The 23,965-nt window shown below is 53.3% G+C and overlaps 1 protein-coding gene across 10 annotated transcripts in view; it reads right to left on the bottom strand.

Annotated features, from left to right (window-relative positions):
• Nucleotides 1-1,023: 1,023 nt before the first annotated feature.
• SLC6A13 (solute carrier family 6 member 13) overlaps nucleotides 1,024-23,965 on the bottom strand; it is a 36,497-nt gene continuing 13,555 nt past the window's right edge. For 2 of the 10 annotated variants that reach the window (XM_084956979.1, XM_084956977.1), the window contains exons 3-15: nucleotides 23,796-23,930; nucleotides 21,608-21,748; nucleotides 17,202-17,286; nucleotides 16,485-16,617; nucleotides 15,454-15,588; nucleotides 8,820-8,923; nucleotides 7,876-8,000; nucleotides 5,280-5,392; nucleotides 4,865-5,002; nucleotides 4,024-4,126; nucleotides 3,171-3,271; nucleotides 2,679-2,849; nucleotides 1,024-1,990 (exon numbers count right to left, since the gene is read on the bottom strand). In XM_084956979.1, the coding sequence (XP_084813105.1) occupies nucleotides 1,931-1,990; nucleotides 2,679-2,849; nucleotides 3,171-3,271; nucleotides 4,024-4,126; nucleotides 4,865-5,002; nucleotides 5,280-5,392; nucleotides 7,876-8,000; nucleotides 8,820-8,923; nucleotides 15,454-15,588; nucleotides 16,485-16,617; nucleotides 17,202-17,286; nucleotides 21,608-21,748; nucleotides 23,796-23,930 (1,544 nt within the window). In that variant the 3' untranslated portion in view covers nucleotides 1,024-1,930. Of the gene's footprint in view, nucleotides 2,850-3,170; nucleotides 3,272-4,023; nucleotides 4,127-4,864; nucleotides 5,003-5,279; nucleotides 5,393-7,875; nucleotides 8,001-8,819; nucleotides 8,924-15,453; nucleotides 15,589-16,484; nucleotides 16,618-17,201; nucleotides 17,287-21,607; nucleotides 21,749-23,795; nucleotides 23,931-23,965 lie in introns of all 10 variants that reach the window. The other 8 variants (XM_084956978.1, XM_005664093.4, XR_014803988.1 and 5 more) reach the window with 4 other exon arrangements.

Genomic DNA, 23,965 nt, shown 5'->3' on the forward strand with positions numbered 1-23,965 from the left:
GGATGGTTGGATGGAAGAATGGATGGATGGATGGATGGATGGATGGATGCAGCTTGAGGGAAAAAATGATCCCGGTCTTCCCTCTTCTGGGAGGGCATTGCTCTCCCAGAATCAGGGGAAAGATCAGGGCTTGGAGGACTCAGGTCTTGCTTTTCTTGGACAAAACTGCTGGTGCTGAGCAGGACCCTTGGGCCAGAGCATGCAGGATATTTTAGCTCCTCTCTCTTGCCTCCTAGGAAAAATGCTTAGGTCAGAAATGTGTAGCCTTCTTTCTGGGGTCCAATACAGCCTGATGCCTGGGGCTGGGAAAGCCAGAGAGGCAGCAAGAGGTGTCTAAGCTCTTTCTGGGTTTTTCTGTTTCACTGACAGCCCAGTGTGGGGCAGGGGGGAGTAGGGTCGTGGAGAATAGGATGAATTTGCTTGAAATATGTCCACAAACCCAAGTGTAGGTGGGGTGTACAGTATCATCTCTGCAGAAAATGAAGACCCGAATTCCACAAAGAAACCAGCAGGTCCACAGCAGGTGAGGACTAGAACCCATACCTCCTGATCCTGGTTCACATTGTCCTGACATTAACAAAGCTGCCAATCTCCACAACTGACCGGCCCGCCTCCCTGGCCGCCCAGGGTCTCGCAACTTCGGTCAGATGGTGAGAGAGACATATCTCACCCTCAGAACAGCCTTCCCAGACCCCCTGAACTAGATCATCCTTCCCACACCCACTTGTTTTTTCTCAGAGCCTGCGCTCTTCTCTCATAGCATTTGTCCTTCAAGAGATGCATCTGTTTTTGCTCCTGTGGGTCCTGAGCACAGCACAGCATCAGGAAGCAAGTGCACCGCACATGCTCTCAGACGTGTGGGGATGCCAGGTGTGGTACCTCCAGTTCCTGCCTGTTTCTCCAGCAGACTTATTTCTCCCATCTTAGGACCCTCTTGAGCCTGGCACCCTGGAGGGGGGGGATGGGAGTGCACAGCCAGTCACTGTCCAGGAAGGAGCCGCCAGGACTGACACACAGTAGGGCTGCTGTCATTGATTTTTATAAACTCTCCCAACAACAAAGAATCAAAACCCAAAGACTTCAGGCAAAGCCTTCAGTGCACGTTCCCACTACCTGACAAGTAAACTAAGAAAATCACCCAGGGAATACTGTGCAGCTCGGTCTGCAGTTCTAAGAATCCCCCTCCCGGGAACAGCCCTGGAAGAAGAGCCATCTGAACAGAGAACCTCCACGGGTCGGGGAGAAATGCGCTGTGTGCCCGCATTCCCCACGCCCCCCTCCACACACGTTCCCGGAGAGAGGCGCTGCAGGGCCGAGGCCACGTCCATTGCCCCGAGGGCGCAAAGGCTCTGCCTTCCACCTGTCTCCTGTCAGGCGATCCAAGCGCCCAGGCCCTGCAGCCCAGCGGAGGTTGCCGCGGTGCCACCCCTCGTGGCGGCGTCAGAGTCCATCCTGCTGGCCGAGCTGCGCGGTGATGGTCCCGGAGAAGGTGCTCCCTCTGCTGGCCGAGCCGGGTAGTGCCCCGCTCTGCCAGAGCTTCGCGGACCTGCCGCCTGGGGCCAGCGGTCGCCGCTGTCGCTCTCTCGCGCCCCTAGCACCAAGCCCTGGGCGCGCACACACACCGTTTTGGCGGCTGGGGTCAGACAAGGACACGGCAAGGGAAATCGGGCGGGAAGAAGCTCACCATCGTTTCCTCCCTCCTCCAGCAAGGGCTCAGGGGCCTCCTTCCTTGTCACGCCCCCCCCCCAACCTCCATTGCCTTTCTCATCCACAAAGTGAAGGAGGAGGGGAGGGACTGGGGCGGGGTGAGGCGGGTGCGGGGATAGAGGTGAGCCAGCCCATCTGCGGGACGGTCTGGTGATGGAGGACCTGGGGGGAGGGGTGCCGGAAGGGGGAGGGAGGGGGCAGGCCTAAGGGCCCACTTTAAAAATCAGGGGGTGGTCAAGGCAGCAAGTGAGGTGGGGCAGGAACCAGGCGGAAGTGCTAGCAGCTGGTGGGAAGAAGGTGGATTTAATGGAATGAAGTGAAGCCAAAAAGAGCTCCTGTCCCTCCCGCAGCCTCCCAAGTCCCCTTAATACTGGCCCTTCACACCGGTCCAGCCACCCCTGCAGCAGAGGACCTGGGGTGGAAGCCCAGCTCAGGAGGAGGATTCCAACATGTCCCCTCTTGTCTTGCCCACCCCGGTGGGACAAAGAAACACAGTGGGGCTGCTGCTGCCCTTTCCTTCTGCAACTGTCCCCATAGCCAGGCTTACTGGACTGTCCCAGGGCCTGTCCCCCTAGCAGTGAGACTCCACTTCTGTGAGTATGAGAAGTGATGTCCTGGGTGTTGCCGGGGCAGAGGGTCCTGCCCTGTCCCACTGGGGCAGGTCCTCAGCTGGGCACATGAGCTGGCGAACTCTCTGCAAGGAGAGTGGAGGCATCTGTCATGAGCGGGAGTTGGGGGGGGCACGTCGACGTGCCTCCCCGCCCACAAACGTGCCCTCCAGGTGCCAACCCTATACACATAGCTGGTGTTTCGGAAGCACCCTGTCTCTTTCTGAGAGTTCCAAGCACCCACTCCGTCCCTCCCCAGGACTGCACCAGGATCCCTGGCCCTCCTGTGTACCAGCTTCCACCTAGGCGGGCAGCCACCGACCAACAGGGGGACCCCAGCCCATCCTCTGGATGCTTTCCTACCTCTCTGAGAGAGCCCTTGAGGGTGCTGAGTTTGTAGAAGCTCCAGGTGGGAATGCAGACCATGGAGGAGAGAGCCAGGAGCCAGCCCAGGGCATCGCCCCACCACGGGTACATGTACTTCTTGTTGTAGGTCAGCGGGGTGTACTTGATCAGGGAGAAGAGGAAGGTGGCCTGAGGGTGACAGTAGAAGAGAATGGGGCTGGGGGAGCCTGGGGCCCCCTGGACCAGCTGGCAGAGGAGATCTGCCTCCAGGCTCGTCTGGGCCAATCTGCCTCCCCATCTCCATCCACCTTCTGTCCAAAAGCCACACCCCCAGGAGGTGTTTCCAGGGCATCCTGCTGGCATTTTCTAGAATCCACCAGGAGGATGAATGAAAATTTAAAATGGTTTTCAATCACCATGGAGAAGCCCTTTCTAGGGCTCATGGCCCGTGATCCCTCCTGTACCAGCATCCCTCCCTTCATCTGGCCTCCCTCCCGAAGGTTCTCTTACTGTGCACACGGCTGGTGTGAGGAAGAGCCAGCAGTATTTGATGAGGGGCCATGGCCTGTACCCAATCATGTGTTCAATGTTGTCATAGAAGCGCCCTGCTCCTGCCATGAAGAGGAGAAGGAAGGGGGAGAAAGGACATTCTTTAGCTCCCAAAGCAGCAGGATGGGGACCACGCTGACCGGGAAGGGCAAAGACCAATCATAAAAGATATCAGGAGTCGGAGTTCCCGTGGTGGCTCAGTGGTTAACGAATCCGACTAGGAACCATGAGGTTGCGTGTTCAATCCCTGGCCTTGCTCGGTGGGTTAAGGTTCCGGCGTTGCCGTGAGCTGTGGTGTAGGTCACAGACGCAACTCGGATCCTGTGTTGCAGTGGCTCTGGCATAAGCCGGTGGCCACAGCTCTGATTAGACCCCTAGCCTGGGAACCTCCATGTGCCACGGAAGTGGCCCTAGAAAAGGCAAAAAGACAAAAAAAAAAAGATATCAGGGGTGTCTTTGCCAGGCATTGCCAGGAGTAAATGCTTCCCTGGAACCCATAGGCATAAGCGGCGTGGACAGAACCTGACTTAGGCAAAGGCAGGAACTTTCTGATGATTAAGGTTATTAAAGGCTGAAAAGCTTTGGATGGGACAGGAGAGGGGCCCACCTCTGGGGGCAACCATAACCAGAAGGGTGGACAAAGCGACCTCTGGGGGCTCCTCCTATGGTCCCTGTGTAGGATCCTTGGGAGGTTTGACGCTGGGTAAAGGGGAGTCCCAGAAAAAAGGGGTGTGAGCTGTGATGTCTCTCTTTTGTCCAAGAGCCCTGGGCAGAGGCGAGTGCTGGGGTCAGGACCACGGGTAAAGTCACTCACCATAGGCCCAAGCCACACAGAGGGACTCGAAGATGGCCACGAACAGCAGGCACATGCCACTGGCTGCATAGTAGTCAAAGAGCTGAAACACGTACATACCGCCCTGCCCAGGGGGAGAGAGACACAGACTTTATCCAGAGAAAACAGACACCCTGGGCGACAGAGCCGAGGTGAGGAGGACCACAGGAGACAGATGAGAAGAGCGTGTAGTTTGTAAGCCATAAACTGCTACACAGATTTGAGACAATAGTGATGCTTTATGATTGTTTTGGAAGGAAGATGGATGAAACAGAGCCATTGTTCACTATCCCTGAGAACATGTAGGGGTTGACCCAGAGTTCAAGACAGCATGCATTTTTGGCGGAGGATCAGGATAGGGGCCATCAATGGTCACCAAGCTGATAGCTCCTACTCCCTCCTTCCCGCCCCCCACCCCCCCGAGACCTCGCTCAGAATGTCACCCGCCCAGGCTCCCTTCTCGCTTTGAAGTCTGCCCCTGGAACTTGGGTCAGCTGTCTGGGAGATGGTGGGATCTTGCTGGGGAGGCGGGTTTTCGCAATCCAAGACTTCCCAACCACTGTTTTTATACCTCTCAGCTTATATGGAGCCAAATCACCCCTCAGCCATGCCCTGAGCTAGAAGTCGGTGCTTCCTATGGTGGGAAAGGACCAATCCCCTGTGCCCTGAAGGCCAGAGGCAGAGACTGGAAACCACAGCAGCCTCCCCGCCCCCTCCCCCTTCCCTCCCTCTCCCCTGGCCCCCCACCTGCCCCCCTGCCAGTCCTCTGCCTTGGCTCCTCCTCCCCACCAGGGCCCCACCTGCAAGCCACCCAGACCCTCACCTCTGTGAGCATGACCAGCCCCACGAGGAAGGAGGTGACAGACACTCCGAGGATGAGGACCTCCCTCCGGTTCTTCTTACGCAACACACGGGGATGCATGTCCACCAGTGCTGTCACCAGGCTTTCCACGCACACAAACTGCAGGAGCGGGTGGAGAATCGGAGGGCGAGAGGCCCCACAAGAAGCTCCATCAACAGCTCTGGCTCAGGGCTCCCAGGGGCAGCCCCGCCAACCTCCCACCCACCCACCCTCCAAAGCTCCCCTTGGTCCCTGGAAGGGCGTCTGCTCGGACACTCGCCCAGCCCCAGCTGTTCCAAGGCCCTCCAGAGCACTGAGTCCACATCGTGCCCACTGCTCCCTGCCCCCAGCCCACACACCACTGTGTCTCGGGCTCTGAGAGGCCACCTCTTGATACCTGGCTGTCCAACCCCAGGAGGACGACCATGAAGAAGAAGCAGCAGGCCCAGAGTGGAGAGAAGGGCAGCATCACCACAGCCCTGGGGTAGGCGATGAAAGCCAGGCCGGGGCCTGCGGCGGGGAGAAGGGACACGGCCCAGTGCCACCCCAAGCTGGCTTCCCAGTGTGGGACACGGGTCCACAGGAGCTCCAAAGCGAACCCCATCATCCTCCCCCGGGAGAATCCACCCAAACCTCGATCAGGTCCCCCATCTCCAAGACACTGCCCACTGTTTGCTCACTGGTAGGAAGAGAACCTAAAGGCTGTGGGTATTTAAAGGATTTTGGGAAATAGGAAGAGGGTAATCACTCGCATTTCTGTAAGATCTACTCCAAATCCTCAGGGCTCACTCTCCAGATCTATTGCCCCAAACCAGAGGTCAGAAAAGGGCTCAGGGGCCCAGCAGACCATGGACATTTGTGACACTGACCCAGTATACGAGGAGGGGGAGGAGGGGCCAGATGGACCTGGAGCCTCTGTGCCCCCTTAACTGCTCTGTGGTTTCTGTAAAGTTCCAAAGAAAATACCTCCAATGGAGTTCCTGTCGTGGCGCAGTGGTTAACGAATCCGACTAGGAACCACGAGGTTGCGGGTTCGGTCCCTGCCCTTGCTCAGTGGGTCAACGATCCGGCATTGCCATGAGCTGTGGTGTAGGTTGCAGACGCGGCTGGGATCCCGAGTTGCTGTGGCTCTGGTGTAGGCTGGTGGCTACAGCTCCCATTGGACCCCTAGCCTGGGAATCTCCATATGCCGTGGGAGCAGCCCAAGAAATGGCAAAAAGACAAAAAAAAAAAAAAAAAAGAAAAAGAAAAAGAAAATACCTCCAAGACTAGACTGGGTCTAGTGGCCACCGCTGGCCCCCTCTGCACCCAGAGCCTTTTCTGTCATGCTACAGCAGGTGAACTGCCATGAGTTTCAGAATACCACTGACATACATCCTCATAAATACATTAACGTTGCCCTGGGCTGACTCGAATGGCAGGAACAGAGTCACAGGCCAGCACCCTGGCTTCTCTACAGGAAGCTTCCTTTGAAAGGAAGGGTATGACCATGTGACCTGGGGCAGTTGTTACCTCCTGAGCCTGCCTCCCACACTGGTGAGGGACAGGGACAATGCCTACCTCAGCTCCCCATCGCAAGACACTAGCAAACACGTGGCTCAGCACCTGGTATAGAGCAGCGCTTTGTAACAGAGAAATATGATCGTTTTTAATAAGAACCGGAGCTGTCAGCTGCCTGGTGCTCGGGACTCTGTGTGACAGGGCCATGCTTGTGAACATTCGGTCAAAATTGTCTTGTGAAAACAAAAGTCGGGGAGTTCTCGTCATGGCTCAGTGGTCAACAAATCCGACTAGGAACCATGAGGTTGCAGGTTCAATCCCTGGCCTTGCTCAGTGGGTTAAGGATCCAGTGTTGCCATGAGCTGTGGTGTAGGACACAGATGCGGCTCGAATCTGGCATTGCTGTGGCTCTGGCGTAGGCCGGCAGCTACAGCTCCAATTAGACCCCTAGCCGGGGAACATCCATATGCCGCAGGTGCGGCCCTAGGAAAGGCCAAAAAAAAAAAAAAAAAAAAAAAAAAAGAAAAGAAAAAAAAATATACGAAATTGTCTTGTAACAGAGAGCAAGTGTGCAGTCCACAGGCACAGGGTGAGCAAAGGCAAACACTGACAGCTCACCCACCTAGGGGACAAGTCCATGATTTTATATAAAAGCAACAAGAGCACTGCACGATGGGAAAGCAGGCACTTAAAGGCGGAATCTCGGGAGTTCCCAGTGTGGCAAAACAGGATCAGCTGGTTTGATCCCTGGCCCTGCACAGTGGCTTAAAGGATCTGGCATTGTGGCAGCTGAGGCATAGGCCACAGCTGCAGCTCAGATCTGATCCCTAGCCCAGGTCTCCAGGATGGCCAAAAAATAAAATTAAAAAAAAAATTAAAGAAGGAATCCCTATGTGCCTGTATTAACTTCCCTCTGAGATAACATTTCATTATTTTTTCAGCTATGCCTGTGGCATGTGGAAGTTCCTGGACCAGGGATAGAACCTGAGCCACAGCAGTGACAACTCCATATCTGTAACCTGCTGAGCCACCAAGGAACTCTTGAGATACATTTTAAAGCGAACATGCAGGACAGTGTAACTAGCACCTTCTCATTAGTTGTTACAGGGTGTAAGAAACAGAAACAGTAACAGGTATGCATGGATGGAGGTGTATGTACAGATGTGTGTGTATTCTTTTTCTCATAAAAGCCTAAACTATTTCTGGAAGGAAAAACATGAACCTGCTAACACTGGTTGCCTCCAGGGTAAGGAGCTGGAGGCCAGGGTGGGAAGGAACATGATCTCTGCACACCCATTCACCCTTAAAGCTGGAACTGCTGTTTAAAGACCTGTCCACCTCAGGTCTTCCTAGGTCGTAGCCACTGAAAGGTCCCCCACACTGTAGGTGACAACAGAAACGCCTGCAGGTTCCAGCTGATTGGTGAAGGTTCTCACGAAGCTCACAGAAGCCACTGTCTCAGGCCTCCCCACCCCCCCCAAAACACCACTCACCTGACTCGGCCACCTCAGAGATGGGCACCCCCTGCTCCTGAGACATGAAGCCCAGGATAGAGAAGATGGCAAACCCGGCCACGAAGCTGGTGCCGCTGTTGAGGAAGCAGAGGGCGATGCAGTCCCTGTAGGTGGGGAGGTGGGGACAGGTGGGTCAGGGGGCAGCCAGAGCCTCAGGTCTCCCAAGGAACCCAGGGGACCTAGCCTGCTTGGCAGACATGATCCCAGCCCTTTGCAGAACTGAGATGAATGCCCAGGGGCCTGGTTCTGTTCCCTAACTCCACAAGCTCAGACTGGACTAAACCATGGCCCTCTTACAAGAATGAGGTCCTAAGGAAGTAACACAGATTCTAAAAATTACCCACAACCTCCCCTTCCAGGCTTGCTGCCAAGGTACCTCTTGGGACACTCCCCCTGTGACACAACACAGCCTGGCCCATGAATGGCGAGGAGTCGGGCATGGGTAACCCCAAGCAACAGGTAATTCTTAGTCACCTAAATTTGACTTCGAAATGCAGGACATGATTTCGTTTCGCTAATATTAAAGATGACTTAAATTCTCTGACGTGACCAGGTGGGCCGGAAGGACCCACGAGGAGGGGACTCAGCGTTTGCTGCGACACAGCTACAGAGCTGGCAGGACAGGACTCCTCCGGGGGACGTCACTCGTCACTCCCGCGCAGGCTTGCTTACACGCCTGCACCCACTGCCCAGGCAATTAGCCGGGGTCTGGGCCCCGCCCACTGTGGTTTCCCAGCCAATCGCAACTCTCCCCTCCGCCCCATCTGCCTTGGCTCCTCCCAGCAACTGGCAGCCCTGGGGTGTCGGAAAGTGGAGTGAAGACTGGGGGTGGCACAGGCAAATCCACGAGCTGGTGCACCCTTCCCACCTCCCCTGATTCTGTGCAGCCGGACGGTAGCTCAGCCCCTCCTCCCTCCATTCACCTGTAGCAGTTGTTGTGGTACTTGTTGTAGCTGCCCAGGGCCGTCAGGCACCCGAGGCAGATGGCGAAGGAGAAGAAGATCTGGGTGCCAGCATCCATCCACACCTACAAAGCGAAAGGCAAGAAAACTGCAACTCGGGGAAGCCAGGCCATCTGGGCTCCACGGCCGAGCCAGGCACTGGCTGGGATGGCAGAATCTGCCCTCTGCCCATGCGGGCACTCCTGCAACCACACTATCCTGATGGACTCTATTTCCTGGGCTCCTCTAGACAGCGTTTCTCAGGTGCCACAAAGATGGCACGACATTTGGCCATGGAAGGTTAAAGGACCCACCCCAATGGAGGCTGGTGGGCAGGTGCTCTGGAACGACATGAGGCCGGCCCCATGCTTTTATAATGTAAAAAAAAGCGGGGCTCTCTCCCCACTTGGTTCCACTCCAGCACCCCCTACCCCACCGCAGCTGAGTTTGGAAGGAACCCAGGATCCAGGGTCTTTAATACCAGTGCCATCACGGGCATCTGGCTTTGCCCCTCGCACCTCAAAATTTCTGTCTGAAAAATAGGAAGTGATCCCCAGCTCACAAAAAGTCATGAGGACCAACAGAAATCATGTGTGAAGGCCTTTGTACTCCTTGGGGGGAAAATAGCTCTCCAGCTAAACATAGGGTATGGTTGTACTGTTATTATCTCAGCTGGCTGGCCCGGCCTGAGCATGTTATGATTGAGATTTAACAGCTAGAATAACATCCCAAAGAGAACGAAGATCAAGGCAAAGAGGACTCTGCATGCCTGCAGATCCGCAGGAGGTGGGGTCCTGGGGCCACAGACCCTCCCCAGGCACCTCCTGCCTTCAGAGGACGTGAGCTTCAAGCTATGGCTGTGGACTTTGTCAGGCTGATGTCCTAACACTCCTGTGTCCCCGTTTCTTGTCTCTTGCCTGCCCTGCCCTGCCCCCAGCCCCCAAACAGAACCCTGCTTTCCTTCCACTAAGATCGGGCTCACATGCACCAAACCCCCAGCTGCATCTGTCCACAACTCCTCAGCCCCCACCTGTGCCTCCTGCCTGCCTCACCATCACCACCTCCCTCAACCTCCCTTGTTCTCCCTCTCACCACTCACCCCACCAAATGCCCACTTTCCTCGGCATTGTCGTGGGCCCGAGGGACCCCGTGCCAGCTGACTGCATCAGGATCTCACCTATTCCTCAGCCAGCATCCCCAGTCGAGACCCTGAATCTCTAGGCCTAGATGAGAACCCAGAAGTCTGTATGATTTCAGAGCTTCCTGGGTGACCCTAGTGAAGAGCCAGATGTGGGAACCCCTGCCCTCCAACCCCTGAGAAGTGGCACCCCCACCCCACCCCCAGCACTCTCCCCTCTTGCTCTATTTCCACTTCTACGGGGATGGGGACAGAGCAGGAAAGAGGGTGAAGAAAGGGGGAGACCCTCTCTAGCCCTCTGTCCCTTCTGCCCACAGCGACTCCCATCCCCAGGGTATTTGGGAAGCAGGAGCTGCCACCAGAGAGGGACTCAGTGGCAGGAAGCACAGAGGAAGACCCCCAAGGGGGCAGGGCCAGCAAGGACAGAGCATGCAGGGATCAGAGATACCAGGGAGGCTTTTTGAAACCTGAGGGAAAATTAGGATGGGGAAAGGAGTGGGGGTCTTGGGATTTATTTCAGGAGCTGGAGACAGAAAGGGCAGGAAGGAAAGGGGAAAGTGAGGACAGGAATGCACACAAAACTCCGCAGACGCCACAGGCTGAGGACGTGCCCCGGGAGCTTGTATGGGTCCTTTGAGACAAGACATCACAAATCCTCTCCTCTTGTAATACTGCCCCAGACACTGCAAGGGAGTGTCCTCTCGGGAAAGCCCAGTGGCCCCTGATCTGAAGGGCACTGTTCCATTTCTGTCATTATTGCCATGAAGCTCAGTGCAGCAAGAGGCTCTGAGCGTGCACAGAAAGGATCCCTCGGGCTCGGACAGAGGGCTGGGAGGTCTCTCCAGACAGGGCGCCCAGGACGCAGCCCAGGAACCTGCCCTGCCTTGGGCCCGGGAGGGCGGAAGCTGACTGAGGTCCACAGAGGGAGACTCAAGTTTCCCACGTGCAGATCCTATGCTTCTGGAGTGTTGGGAACTTGGGCTTGGGAAGAAGAATTAAGAAAAATTGTGACTTGGCAGCTCAGCTCGCCCCGAGGGGACATACTATGCCGGAGTTGGGAGGAGAGCTTGATAAGAACAGAGGAAAACTCAGCAGGGGGGCTGAGAGTCCAGAAGGCAAGGGTCAGACACAGTGGGTGACCCAGGCCCCTGGTGGGGAGGCTGCAAGCCCAGCCCGCCTGCTGGGGCTGGAGAAAAGGGCCAGGGAGCAGCAGAGCAGGCCGTCCTGTTCCCACCACGGGCAACCCGCCGCCTGCCCGGTCTGGGGGCTCTGGTTTGGGGAACAAAGTTTCAATGTGTCTTCGGCTGGCGCAGAAGACTGCCCGAGAATACCAGTGTGAAAACCACTGGGTGGAGTGTGGGCTAAAAAAGAAGTCTGGGGGTGGGGGGGGATGGAGGAAGAGAGAGATTTCTAGAAGATCCAGGAAAGATGTTTTCAGCCTGGAGTTCAGCCCCAAGGGTTATTATATTTACTATTTTCAGGAAGGCATTGTACATCATGGAAAAAGCCTGGGCTTTGGAGTCAAACTGAATTGGGTTCAGTTCCTAACTCTATTAATTACTAGCTGTGTGATCTTAGGTAAGTCACTTAACCCCTCTGAACCTCACTTTTCTCATCAGGAAAATGAGTATAATAACAAGCAAAATAAGAAATGGGTATATTAACAAATAAAATGGATAAGATAACAAATAAAAATAATGTATGCAAAATACCTAACGCATCAATAAATATTAGTTCGCAATCCCATCTCTGGAATAATTCTGGAATAATAAAGGGCAGCCCTTAAAACTCTCAGATAATTCATATTCTTTAAAAAATGTATATCATGGTGATTAAAGTACAGACCCCAAAAGATGACTGGGAATGAAACCCAAGCACCCCCCCATGCTAGTTTTGTGGTTTGGGGCAAATTTCTGAAATTTTCTACACTTCAATTTCTTCACCTGTAAAGTGAGGCTACAGCTAACTTGTGGGGTTAGTGTGGCCACTGAACTATTTCATAAACTTAGGGAAGGGCCTGGTGAACAATAAGCACATAATAAATGTGTCAGCTGTTGGGCTATTTGTTGTTGCTGTTTTTTATTTTACTTTATTTTATATTTTATTTTTTGCATTTTAGGGCCACACCTGCGGCATATGGAAGTTCCCAGGCTAGGCGTCAAATCGGAACTACAGCCACTGGCCTGCATCATAGCCACAGTAACGTGGGATCCGAGTTGCATCTGCAACCTACACCACAGCTCACAGCAATTCCGGATCCCTGACCCACTGAGTGAGGCCAGGGATCGAACCTGCCTCCTCATGGATAACAGACAGATTTGTTTCTGAAGCACCACAACAGGAACTCCTATTTTTGTTTTTTTTTGTTGTGTGTTTTTTTTGTTTGTTTGTTTGTTTGGTTTTTTTAGGGCTGCACCTGAGGCATATGGAAATTCCCAGGCTATGGGTCCAATCAGAGCTGTAGCTGCCAGCCTACACCACAGCCACAGCAACACCAGATCCAAGCTACATCTGTAACCTACGCCCCAGCTTTGCTGGATCCTTAACCCGCTCAGCAAGGACAGGGATCAAACTGCATCCTGATGGATACCAGTCCAGTTCTTAACCCACTGAGCCACAAGGGGAACTCCTGTTGCTGTTATTTTAAAGAAGTAACTCACCTTCTAGTGATAATGAGGTCCCATGGATTTCAGTGTATGATATCAAAAGAAAAAGAACTAGGACTCATTCTAGTCCTCCCTAAACAATAGCTTAAGGTAGTGTTCCAGAGTTCACCAAGGGCTCTCTGGAGACCCTATCCCCAGCTCGCTGTCCCTATCAATCCTCCAAAGCACAGTGGAACAGACAAAGGGTCAGGGCAAGGGAAAGAAAAAGTGCCAGAACCCAGCACATACTGCACCAGCAGAGTTTCCCCATTGGGAAAGGGACGGCCCTGGGGAGGCCAGGAGAGGTGGCAACCTGCCCAACACACAGCCTGGCAGACAAACCTCGCTCCCAAATTGAGCTTGGCAGACAGAGGTGCTCTGGTCTTTGTGCTGCAGGAACCTGGCATCCTTCTCAAGTGCCAGGAAAGCACAGGTTGGAATTGTCGCACTTCCCGGGGAGTGCCAACGACATTCGATTAGGATCCTGGCACGGCCATCCCACCCCAGCTGCTGCTCACAGCCCAGCTTCCTCGGGAGAGGGGGACCAGCAGCTAAGAAGGCTGCTCAGAAGCTTAGGACCAAGCCTGGCTCCTGAAACATATCCTTCCCACGGCTGCCGAGGACTCTGAAGTCACTGGCTCCCTGAACAGCCCTCAGCTACCCGGGTTGGGGGAAGGTCTTATTCCCTGCAATAACCCAAATACAGAACTACGGCCTTGAACTCTGAGTGGAAGGCTATCGGGTCCACCGTCTTCGTGTTTGCTGTCAGCTATTATATAACAAATGCTACACCTGGAACACGCCTGACACATAATAGATGCTCAGTAAATCTTTGCCGAATAAATGAGCTGTGAGAAAAACACAAATGAGCAGACAGGACTTTGCCTCCAAAAGACCATAAAGTATGTGGCACTTGTCATCGCGCAGACCTGGATCCACCTGCAGCTGCGCAGACAGAAAGTTCTTTAAGCTTGGAGTTCTCCTGTGGTGCAGTGGGTTAAGGGTCCAGCGTTGTCACTGCAATGGCTTGGGTCACTGCTGTGGCATGGGTTCAATCCCTGCCCTGGGAACTTCCACATGCCACAGACTCAGCCAAAAAAAAACAACAACAAACAAACAAACAAAAAGAAAGCTCTTTAAGCTCTCTAGGCCTTGATTTTCTGTGCATAAGATGGGGATACCTCATTATCAACTGTGAGGATTAGCTGAAATAAGGAATGTGAAGCTCTTAACGACGCCAGGGCCATAGCGGCACTCTTGTTGGCTACGAATAGCTGATCAGGACCAACAAGGCATTGCTCACAGAAGCCACAGGTCAGTGCCAGAGATGCTGAACTCTCTCTCCCTGTCCTTTCTCCTTCTACCTGCCCATCTCCCTCCTTCCCAGCCTGACCTCCAAGCAAAGGCAGCTTGTAGCTTAGACACCGGTCCACACCTCTGCTCCAGAACCACAGCAGCTCCCTCCTGCCTGAGGGATCCAAGCCAAACCGCACACCTGGCCTGCAAGGCCTCCCTCAGCCCTGCTGCCCCCGCCTCCTGCTCGCTTCCTTTTCTCCACCACAGAAGGGTGCTGCCATGTGACCTTGGGCTCCTCTGTGCAACGAGGAGTTTGCTCAGATGGCTGAGACTCCTCCAGCTTCGAGAGCTATGGTTCTACAGTTTAGCTCCAAGGCCCAACTGCAGCCCTTGAGCAGATGTGGAGACCAAGCCTCTGCCTCTGTATCGCTGTCATCTCAGAAAGAGGCGAGCAAGTAAGCTCCTGTCCCTCCAGAGGTCACAGAAGAAGCCCCAGGACTGAGGTTGGGGAGGTTTCTGAGCATAGTGAGGCAGCCCCAGGACTCACGGTGGAAGAGCTTGGAATCGGCCCGGGGGGCTGGGAGACTTGAGAACAGTCACCCCAAATTCTGCACAAGGGGAGCCACCCTTGTGGCTCCGTGTGAAGAGCCCCTCCCTCAGAGGGAGCTGCGAGGGGCTAGTGATGTTCCTGCCTTTCTTGCCCTATCCCCCGGACTTCTCAGCAATAACGAGGCCACCGCCTTACTATTAAAATGCTTGAAAAGCCGACGGATTGTTGGTTTGCCCTGTGCTGGGCACCGCTTCCATGAACACAGCCCCCTCCAGCCCCAGGGGAGGGTCCTCTGCCAGGGAGGCAGGGCTGGGGCCCATGTCGGGCTCTGGGTCACGGTCACCCACACCCGCTCCACCCTTGGCACCTCCTGGTTTTGCCAGCTTTCAAAACGGCTGCCAAACAGGACACGAGGCCCCGTTTGAGGCAGTGCCTTCTTACTTCAGGTCTCACTGTCCAAACGCTCGGTCAACAGGCCCCCACCCCCAAGGGTGAGCCCTGAGGGAAGGGCCAGGGAGGACAGGGGCAGGGGCCTCTGGACAACTGACGGGAAACTCAACACCAGCCCAGCTGGCTCCGGGAGGGGCTGGGGACTGGGCCAGGAGTGGGCCGCATGGGCAGAGGGCGGGCATCAGAGGGCCTGGTGGAAGGTTCAGAAATAGAGAAGAAGCTCAGTGTGAAAGGAGATGCCAAGAGAAAAAATGCAAAAGGGGACGGGAGGTGATGGGGAAAGGGTCCAGCCTGTGAGTCCGGCCACTCCGATGCATTTACAGCCCCAAGAAACCTTATAAGGGCCTCTGGGCCCTCCAGGTTCCCTGGCAGTTATGAACCAAGAAGAGGGAACGCAAACAGCTACAAGAGCCATGTGGAGACACCGCACCCCCCCCCGCCCCCCGAAAGGATGTTGGCGGGTCGGCCAGGAGCAGGAATGCCCAGCAAGGAAAGGCTTCCAGAGCCACGTGCCAGCCCCCATCCGCAGCATCTTACCTGGGGGTCCCACAGTCGTGTGAGGTTTGGGTACAGGTAGAACTGAATTCCTTGAGCTGCCCCTGGCAGCGTCACCCCTCGAATTAACAGGACCACCAGCATGAGGTAAGGAAACGTGGCTGTGAAGTATACCACCTAGCCAAGAGGCAGATGAGACCAGGAACTTGTGAGTTAGGAAGGAGAGGGCTGGAGACCCAGCAGTGGGGGCAGGAGCTATGACCCCATGGAAGAGGTCAAGGGAGCTCCCCTCCCACCCCCTCTTGCTCATCCCGCAGCTGTTCAGGTCCATAGGCCTCTGTCTGCAGCCATAACCTCCTGGCCGCCCCCCTTCCCTCCGGCCCCACCCTGGTCCACATACCCAGCAAATATTTGTTGAGTGACTGAATAAACTTAAACACACTCCCAACAAGGGTGCTTAGAACTGTGGCAGGGTCGCCAGGTATGAAAAGATCTGTAACACATGACCCCGGTGTTCACAGAGCTTACAAGCTTAGCACAATCAGGCAACCAGATTAGGAAGGAAGCCTGGTCGGAGGCCTCCAGGGCAAGAGTCCAGAAGAGTGGGGCATGCCCTCTGAGGCCTCATACGTATCCTCCAGGCCAGAGAGCTCCCCATGCTCTCGGGTTGGCTGAGAATTGTGTGGAGATTAATAGTCTTAATGGACTTCTTCTCCCAAAAGAATTGATGTGTGAAATGCCACGCACTGTGTTCAGTTTGTGATGTGCCCACACATGTGGTCTATTTGAAGATCAGATTCCTCCCCAAGTGTCCTTCCTGCTTCTCTGTCTCTCTCTGTGTCTCTCTCTGTCTCTGTCTCTCTCTCCTCCATTTCATTTCCCCAGATAACAGAAGGACATGCGATTGAATCCAGGAGAGGCACAGAATCAAGGAAAGGAGTGATACAAAATCTCTGTGGAGTCATTCCCTCCCATCCCTGACTAGGCACAACCAGAGGAACCCCTGAGTGACTAAGTCCCTGGCAAGGGCAGGAGGTCAGAGAAGGGAGGGTCTGGGAGTTCTCAACACAGACCTTGCCCGTGGACTTGACCCCCTTCCAGATGCAGAAGTAGCAGATGACCCAGGCGAGCAGGAGACACAGGGCCAGCTCCCAGCGCAGGGCCCCCAGATGCTGGATGCCATCCGAGATCTTCAGGACGCGCCTCCTGGGGAGGGAGAGAAGGTTAAGGTGGCTCCACTTTGGCTGCTGCCCCGGCGTGTGCTGGCAGCAGAGCCCCGCCAGCTCTTGTCCAAAGGCTTGTCAGCTCCTTCACTCAGATCCACGAGGCTCTCCTTCCTTTGCCCAGAGTTGGGGATGGACAGACAGAGGCAAAAACAAACTGTTCCCTGGGAAGCTTGTTCTGAAAGGTAGAGCACCAACTGAACCCAGAGAAGGGGCGCCAACATATTTCCTCAACCAGAGTGGCAGCATGATTTGATATCAGGAATCACGCCTCCGGTGAAGGTCAGTATTCAGGGAAGGGGCAGACAGAGGCAACGTATATGAGGCTGAGCAGAGGGGGTGGGCCCCTGGGGGAGGGAAGGGAGGCCCAGCCCGAGGGAGCCTGGGAAACACACGTTAACCGCAAAGACAGATGCATCGGAAGAAAGCCACGTGGGTGACAGGGCCACCAGAGGAGAAGCAGAAATTTCTCCCTCGCCATCTACAGAGTGACCACAGTATAAGCCTGTCCCCACGCCCTCCTCTCCAACACACCACCCACACTGGGGTGGGGAAAACGCCACTTACTCCCAGAACTCGATGACAGGAGAGGTGGCATTCTCGGAGGTCACATTCAGGGAGCCGTTGGTCCTCTGGAACTCCACGCAGTGCTCTGCCCGAGGGTCGCGGAGGTGGGGGAGGCGAGAGAAAGATCACTGACCAGTACTGGACATGACTGGAGAGTGGGGTGAAACTGGAGGAGACGGGGCAGCAAGGGATCTGGGCTGAACTTGTCTACACAAAACAAACTTAGAATAAAACATGAGCAAAGCATCTCATAACCTCAACAACCCCACTGCACCCTCTCCCACATTTTCACGGCAGTGGGGGGGTAGTATGTGCACGTGTTTGGGTTCCCGCTCTCACTGAAGCACAATCAGACAGCATCTGGAAAGATGCTTTGCATGCCATCTGCTTCAAATGTGCAAATATTTGTGGCCACTGTCCTGGGTAAAGCCAGGCCCTTTGAGGAGCGATAAGGAAGCATCCTGGGGAAGGGATGCAGAGGCCGGTGGCTAAGAGTGCAGGTCCAGGTCCAAACACCCTGGCTTGAGTCCTGCCCCACCCCACCCCCTGGGTACTCACTGTGTGGCTCTCTAAGCCTCAACTTCCATCATCTCTAAAACAGATGTGGGAAGATTCCTGGGTAGGGGCTGATAAGGGGCTTCAATGAAAACGACACTGTATGGTGCTCCTGAACTAGTGGCTCTGAATGATCCATCTACAATTCTGCAGTTTCGCAAAGAGGGTTCATGTCCTCCTTTACATTTTACTAGGACAGAGTCCTGGGAAATATGAAGACAGAGCGTGTTTTCCCCACTGCACACACGAGAAAGCGGATCTTCTTAGAAACAGCCCGTCATCACTGGTCTGTGCCTGGGTGAGGGCTAGGACCCAGTTCCGAAAATTGTGTATATTCTACCTTCAAGATACCTGGAATCCGACCCTGCCTGCTACGGGGACTCCGCCACCTGGTGCAGGTAGCCACAGCTCCCAGCTGGACGATGGGCCCGGTTTCCGATCTGGCCTCCCTGGTTGCATCTCCAGAGAGCAGCCAGAGCGGTTTCAATCAAATGTCAGTCATCCCGGAGCCGGAGGGAGGGACCCAGCAGCCGCCGAGGAGCAATGAGCTGGCTCCCATGTCCCTTTCTCCCTGTCTTTTCCCTCTTTTTCCTTTTAAAAATGTTGCCCTGCCCCTTCTTTTCAGTTTGTTTTTATTCTGTTTTGTTTATACAAGGGATTCTATATAAAGAACTGACTTCCCATGTTCAAGTGGTTTTTTTTCTCGGTTTTTGCCCTATTGAAGATAACTTCAGAAAATCCCTTCCCCAGTCATGAGAATGTACTGTGCTTTCTTTTCCACAGTGGAAACACTTATTTATAGTCATCAAAATAGGGAATAAATAACACTTGTGAAACCTGAAAAAAAAAATCTATCATGTCACGACCTACATCATGTCCCAGTTCAAGGTCCTCCAGAGGTTTCCTTATCCCACTCAGAGAAAGAAGCTCCAACCTCACTGTCACCTCCATGGTCCTACCCTGTCACCTCCAACCTCGTCCTCCGCTTCCTCCACTCACCTGCTCCAGCCACAACCCTGCTGCTCCTCAGATGCCACCCACCCAGTGTCTGCCCTAGGCTCTCCCTCGGCCTTCAGAGCACAACCCAAGTGTCACCTTCTCAGAGAGGCCGTCCCTGACAACCCAACCGAAAATTACACCCCTAGTCCCATACCCCCAATCTCTCTTCTCACAGCAGCTCTCCCAGCAGGACACACAGGATGCGCTTATCTGGTTCGAGGTCTGTCTTCCGCCACTAAAGTGAAAGCCCCTCGAGGGCAGGGCACTCCGTTTCTACACGGCCGCCTCCCCCATGCTTGGAACAGAGCCCAGTGTGGCCAGAGCTGCAGACACGGCTGCTGGATGAGAGGCCAGAGGACTCCCCTCTTCTCCAAAGGCAGTCGCTCTGCTTGAAGCCTCAGCACATGAGGAAGGCACTGTTTCATCTGGACAGGACAGGATGTCCTGTGCTACTCAAGACACTGAGGTCTGAGGAAAGTCAGACTCACCAGGAGAAATGCCCAAATGACATGAAGCCAAAGCCCCCGGTATTGAATTTACCTCAGAAGTATCTGAGAGCACCCCCCAGTCAGCCCAAGGGCACACAGGCCCGATAGCGCCCTGAGGTGAAGACCTGAGCACCAGAAATGCACAGAAATTCTACAAAAGGAAATGCACTGAGAGCTGGTTGTCAGGGGGGATTTGGGTGCACAGAGAAGAAAGAGAGAGAAAGAGAGAGAAGAAGGGAGAGAGCAAAGGGGAGGGAGGGAGGAAGAGAGGAAAGAGGAAGGGAAAAAGAGGGATAGAAGGAAGAAAAACATAATAAAGAAAATATTAGAATAAAACAGATTTTTTTTTTTTTTTTTGGTCTTTTTAGGGCTGCACCCACAGCATATGGAAGTTCCCAGACTAGGGGCTGAATCTGAGCTGCAGCTGCTGGCCTACACCTTAGCCACAGCTACTCGGGATCCGTGTCACATCTGTCACAGAGCAATGCTGGATCCCTGACCCACTGAGTAAGGCCAGGGATCGAACCCACATCCTCATGGATACTAGGAGGGTTCATTTCCACTGAGCCATGACAGGAACACTGAAATAGATTTTTTAAACTTGATTCATTTCAGGAATGTTTTTGAGAGCTCGTGATACAGCCCACAGGGCTTGGCGCAAAGGCTTTAGAAAGAAGACATCTTTTCTGGCATCAAGATCTCACTGAACTCAAGAAAACCAGACCAACAAACAGAGGGAAAGTGAGGTGAGCACCACCAGAAGGCCCCGGGGCCAGTGCAGGCACCAGCAGACACACGGGAGAAGAGCCTAGGGAATCTGGAGGTGATGAGGAGGGACCTCCGAGATTTGACTTTTCGGTTGACCCTCAGTGTGAGGGAAGTGGTGGCAGAGATCTGCCTGGAAAGAGAGCAAAAACTTTGGGGGTGACAGGGGCCTTGAGCACCAGGACAAACACAGAAAAAATGTGCTTCTCTGGCAAGTAAAGGGTTCCCACTCCCACTCAGAACTGAGTAACTGATCTGAACAGGAAACAGTCCATTACAGCACAGGTAGGGCCTCGCTGAGAGGCATGAGAGATGCCTGGACCATGGGAGCAAAAGGCAGCACTGAGGACGAAGACAGGGCAGCGCTACCTGCACCATCCGGGGGATGAACCACAGGTGGCTGTTTACATGAAGTGAATTAACTGAAATAAAAACCTGGAGCTCCCATAGTGGCTCAGTGGCTAAGGATTCAGCATGGCCGTGAGCCATGGTGTAGGTCAAAGACACAGCTCGTATCTGGTGTTGCTGTGGCTGTGGTGTAGGCCAGCAGCTGTAGCTCCGATTCGACCCCTAGCCTGGGAACCTCCATGTGCCATAGGTGCGGCCCTAAAAAGACCAAAAAAAATTTTTTAATTAAATTAAAATTTAAAAATTCAGATTCTTACACACACTAGCCACACTTATATCCCCAGTAACCATGTGTAGAGAGTGACTGCCAGAAAGTACAAGGGACATTTTATCACATCTAGTTCTTTTGGACAGCACTACCTTAGGTGTTTTTCATTTTTATTTTGGATTTAATTTTTTTCTTTTTCTTTTTTTTTTTTTTTTTTTTTGTCTTTTGTTGTTGCTATTTCTTGGGCCGCTCCTGCGGCATATGGAGGTTCCCAGGCTAGGGGGTTGAATCGGAGCTGTAGCCACCGGCCTACACCAGAGCCACAGCAACGCGGGATCCGAGCCGCGTCTGCAACCTATACCACAGCTCACGGCAACGCCGGATTGTTAACCCACTGAGCAAGGGCAGGGACCGAACCTGAAACTTCATGGTTCCTAGTCGGATTCGTTAACCACTGCGCCACGACGGGAACTCCTGGATTTAATTTTTACTTTCAATTCATTAGACTCAGTAGTTCTCTTGAGGCTCTTGCCTTAAAAGTGAATCACTGGAGAAAATTAATTGCTGTTAGACAACATAGTGATGACACACAAAAGAGCTGACCCCTAAGTCTAGATGACTGGGGAGTTGGAAAGGCTTGAAATAGTATCAGAAAGAAGACATGAGGAACAAATAAATGAAAAACCCATATATACACGTGTCAAACTAACCCTATTTCAAATTGAAATGCATAAAGGGCTAAACTGCATAAAAAGAAGTCGGTTCCAACTTTCACACGACATGAATTCCTAATACATTGATTGAACCCATGAATTTTTTTTCAAAAGGCTGTGACGTTTTGCCTGTGATGCTGGTGCATTCTCGCTCTTACCTTTGGTACAAAGTCTCCACATCCGAGTGAAGGGTGGGGCCTGGGTGCCAGGAGTGGGGATGGGGTCACCGCAGCAGAGCAGGGGCACACGCACTCCCGGAGGGGACCTCACCTGTGTTCCAGTGGTGGCGGCAGCTCCCCCAGGGCAGGTCGACAGTGAAGCTGCTGAAGAGGTAGAAGAGGGCCCAGGCCAGGACGACAATGTAGTAGACGTTGAGGAGGACGACGATCATCTGGGAGGCGTAGCCGATGCCTGGGGGTGGGGGCGGGGCAGCAGGCTGGGCTGGGGGAGGGGCAAGGTTCACACGCCCCGCCCACCCCTGCTTAGGACAGGGGATGCTCCTTGGTCAGGGTCCTAAAACAGGGAGTGTGGGGACTGCCCCCAGCCCCCCAGCCCCCCCTCCCCCGCCGGCTCTCCACTCCTGCTGCACAGTCCTGGCTTCCTGGGCACGCGGATCTGTACTGATGCTGAAAGTCCACTGATTCCCAGCTAGTTTACAGTGTGTGAGACTAACCGTGAGATTCTAAGAGCTCACGTTCCCTGGCACTGGTCTAATCTATTCCTGAAACATAAAAACACACGTTCAAAGCAGGAAGAGACAGTTCACATAGGAGCACGTAGACATAGGGCACAAACATCCTCAAAACACATTCATCCTCCCTGATAACTGGAGGGGTGCAAAATGAAACATGGGTCAGGTGCCATTCTGCATCTGCAACACAGGCGAAAATTTTCACAAATGCTGTAACTCAGTGATGTCCAAACTTGTTCACATATTAGAATTCCCTGGGGATATTTTTAAAATTTCAAAGCCCAGACCAGACCCCAGACCCAATTAAATCACAATCTCTGGGGGTGGAGAACAGGCCTCAGGATGTTTTGAAGGTCCCGAGGTAATTCCAGAGTGCAGACAAGTTTGGGAAACAGGGATATAATTAGACCTATTAAAGATCGGGGGTGGGGGGAGATGCTTACTCAAGTCTGGTGACTTGTACGTCAGTATAACGCTTCCATAAGACAGTTTAATAAGCTGGATCAAGGGACATCAACAAGTTGTCCATTTAATCCCATGATTCTAAGCCTGGGAATTTACCTCAAAGAAATAATTCCCCCAAAGTGGAGGGAAATGCTGCCTCTACATGATAGCAGAACATAACAATTTTATAAGTACTTGAAAATAAGCAAAAAGCCCATAACAGAGAATTGGTAAGTTATGATATACCATTTGATGGAAGTGTATGCCATCAAAGGATTATCGTGCAGAAGTTCCCCTCACGCCTCGGTGGTTAACGAACCTGACAAGTAACCATGAGGTTTCGGTTTTGATTCCTGGCCTCACTCAGTGGGTTAAGGATCTGGCATTGCCGTGAGCTGTGGTGTAGGTCACAGATGAAGCTTGGATCCCACGTGGCTGTGGCTGTGGCTGTAGGCTGGCAGCTGTAGCTCCGATTCGACCCCTAGCCTGGGAACCTCCATATGCCGCTGAAGCTGCCCTAGAAAAGGCAAAAAAAGACCAAAAAAAAAAAAAAAAAAAAAGGTTTATTGTGCAGAAAATGGAAAATAACACTAACTAAAAAAAAGGAACAGAATCTGTGTATATTTCATATTAATAGATATGTAAACTTTATAGGGAAGGAGAGAGAATACTGTCCAAGCTGGAAACAACTCACATGTTCTTCCATGGGTAAATGGTTAAATAAACCATAGCACATTCATCCATATCATGGAATACTGCTCAGTAATAACAAAGAATGAACTAGTGATACAAGGTCAGTCTGGGTGCTTCATTAGGCTGAGTGAAAAAGCCAATTTCAAAAGGTCACATACCATATGAGTCCCTTTTTTTTTTTTTTTTTTTTTTTTTTTGGCCATGCTCACAGCATGTGGAGGTTCCTGGGCCAGGGATCAGGGATCAAACCCACACCACATCAATGACAATGCCAGATCCTTAAACCACTGACCCACCAGGGAACTCCTAAGATTCTCTTTATAAATGCTTTAGAATTGATTAAATGTGTTTTGACAATCACATTCTTTTTACACCCTTCAAAATACACATAGCTAAATAGCTTTGCACTCTATTTGTTGGCTAAAGCCCTTGCCCCACCCCCATCCCCGTCTTCCCCTCCTTCCTTGGAGAGGCCCAGTGATTAGTCCGGTGCTGGGGCCACAGGTAGAGGATTTAAGTTAGACACAGAGCCTTATCCAGTCCGCACTGCTGACAACCCACCCCGTTATTCCAAATAAGGATTATAAGCATGAGTGCAGAAACCATGGAGTCAGGCCCAGAGCCACTCACCCTCAAAGAGGGGGCAGATCTTCCGCCAGGCTGTGATGCCCCCCTGGCTGGTGTACTGGCCCAGCGCTGTCTCCAAGAGGAAGACGGGGATGCCGCAGGTGAAGAGGAAGATGAGGTAGGGGATGAAGAAGGCACCTGTGGGTGGGAAACAGGCTGGCTGTTACCTGTCA

This window comes from Sus scrofa, chromosome 5 (assembly GCF_054392235.1).
Source record: "Sus scrofa isolate SSC_HxYL_T2T_F1_AM1 chromosome 5, Sscrofa_HxYL_maternal_Yorkshire_Landrace_v2.0, whole genome shotgun sequence".
Classification (NCBI taxonomy): domain Eukaryota; kingdom Metazoa; phylum Chordata; class Mammalia; order Artiodactyla; family Suidae; genus Sus; species Sus scrofa.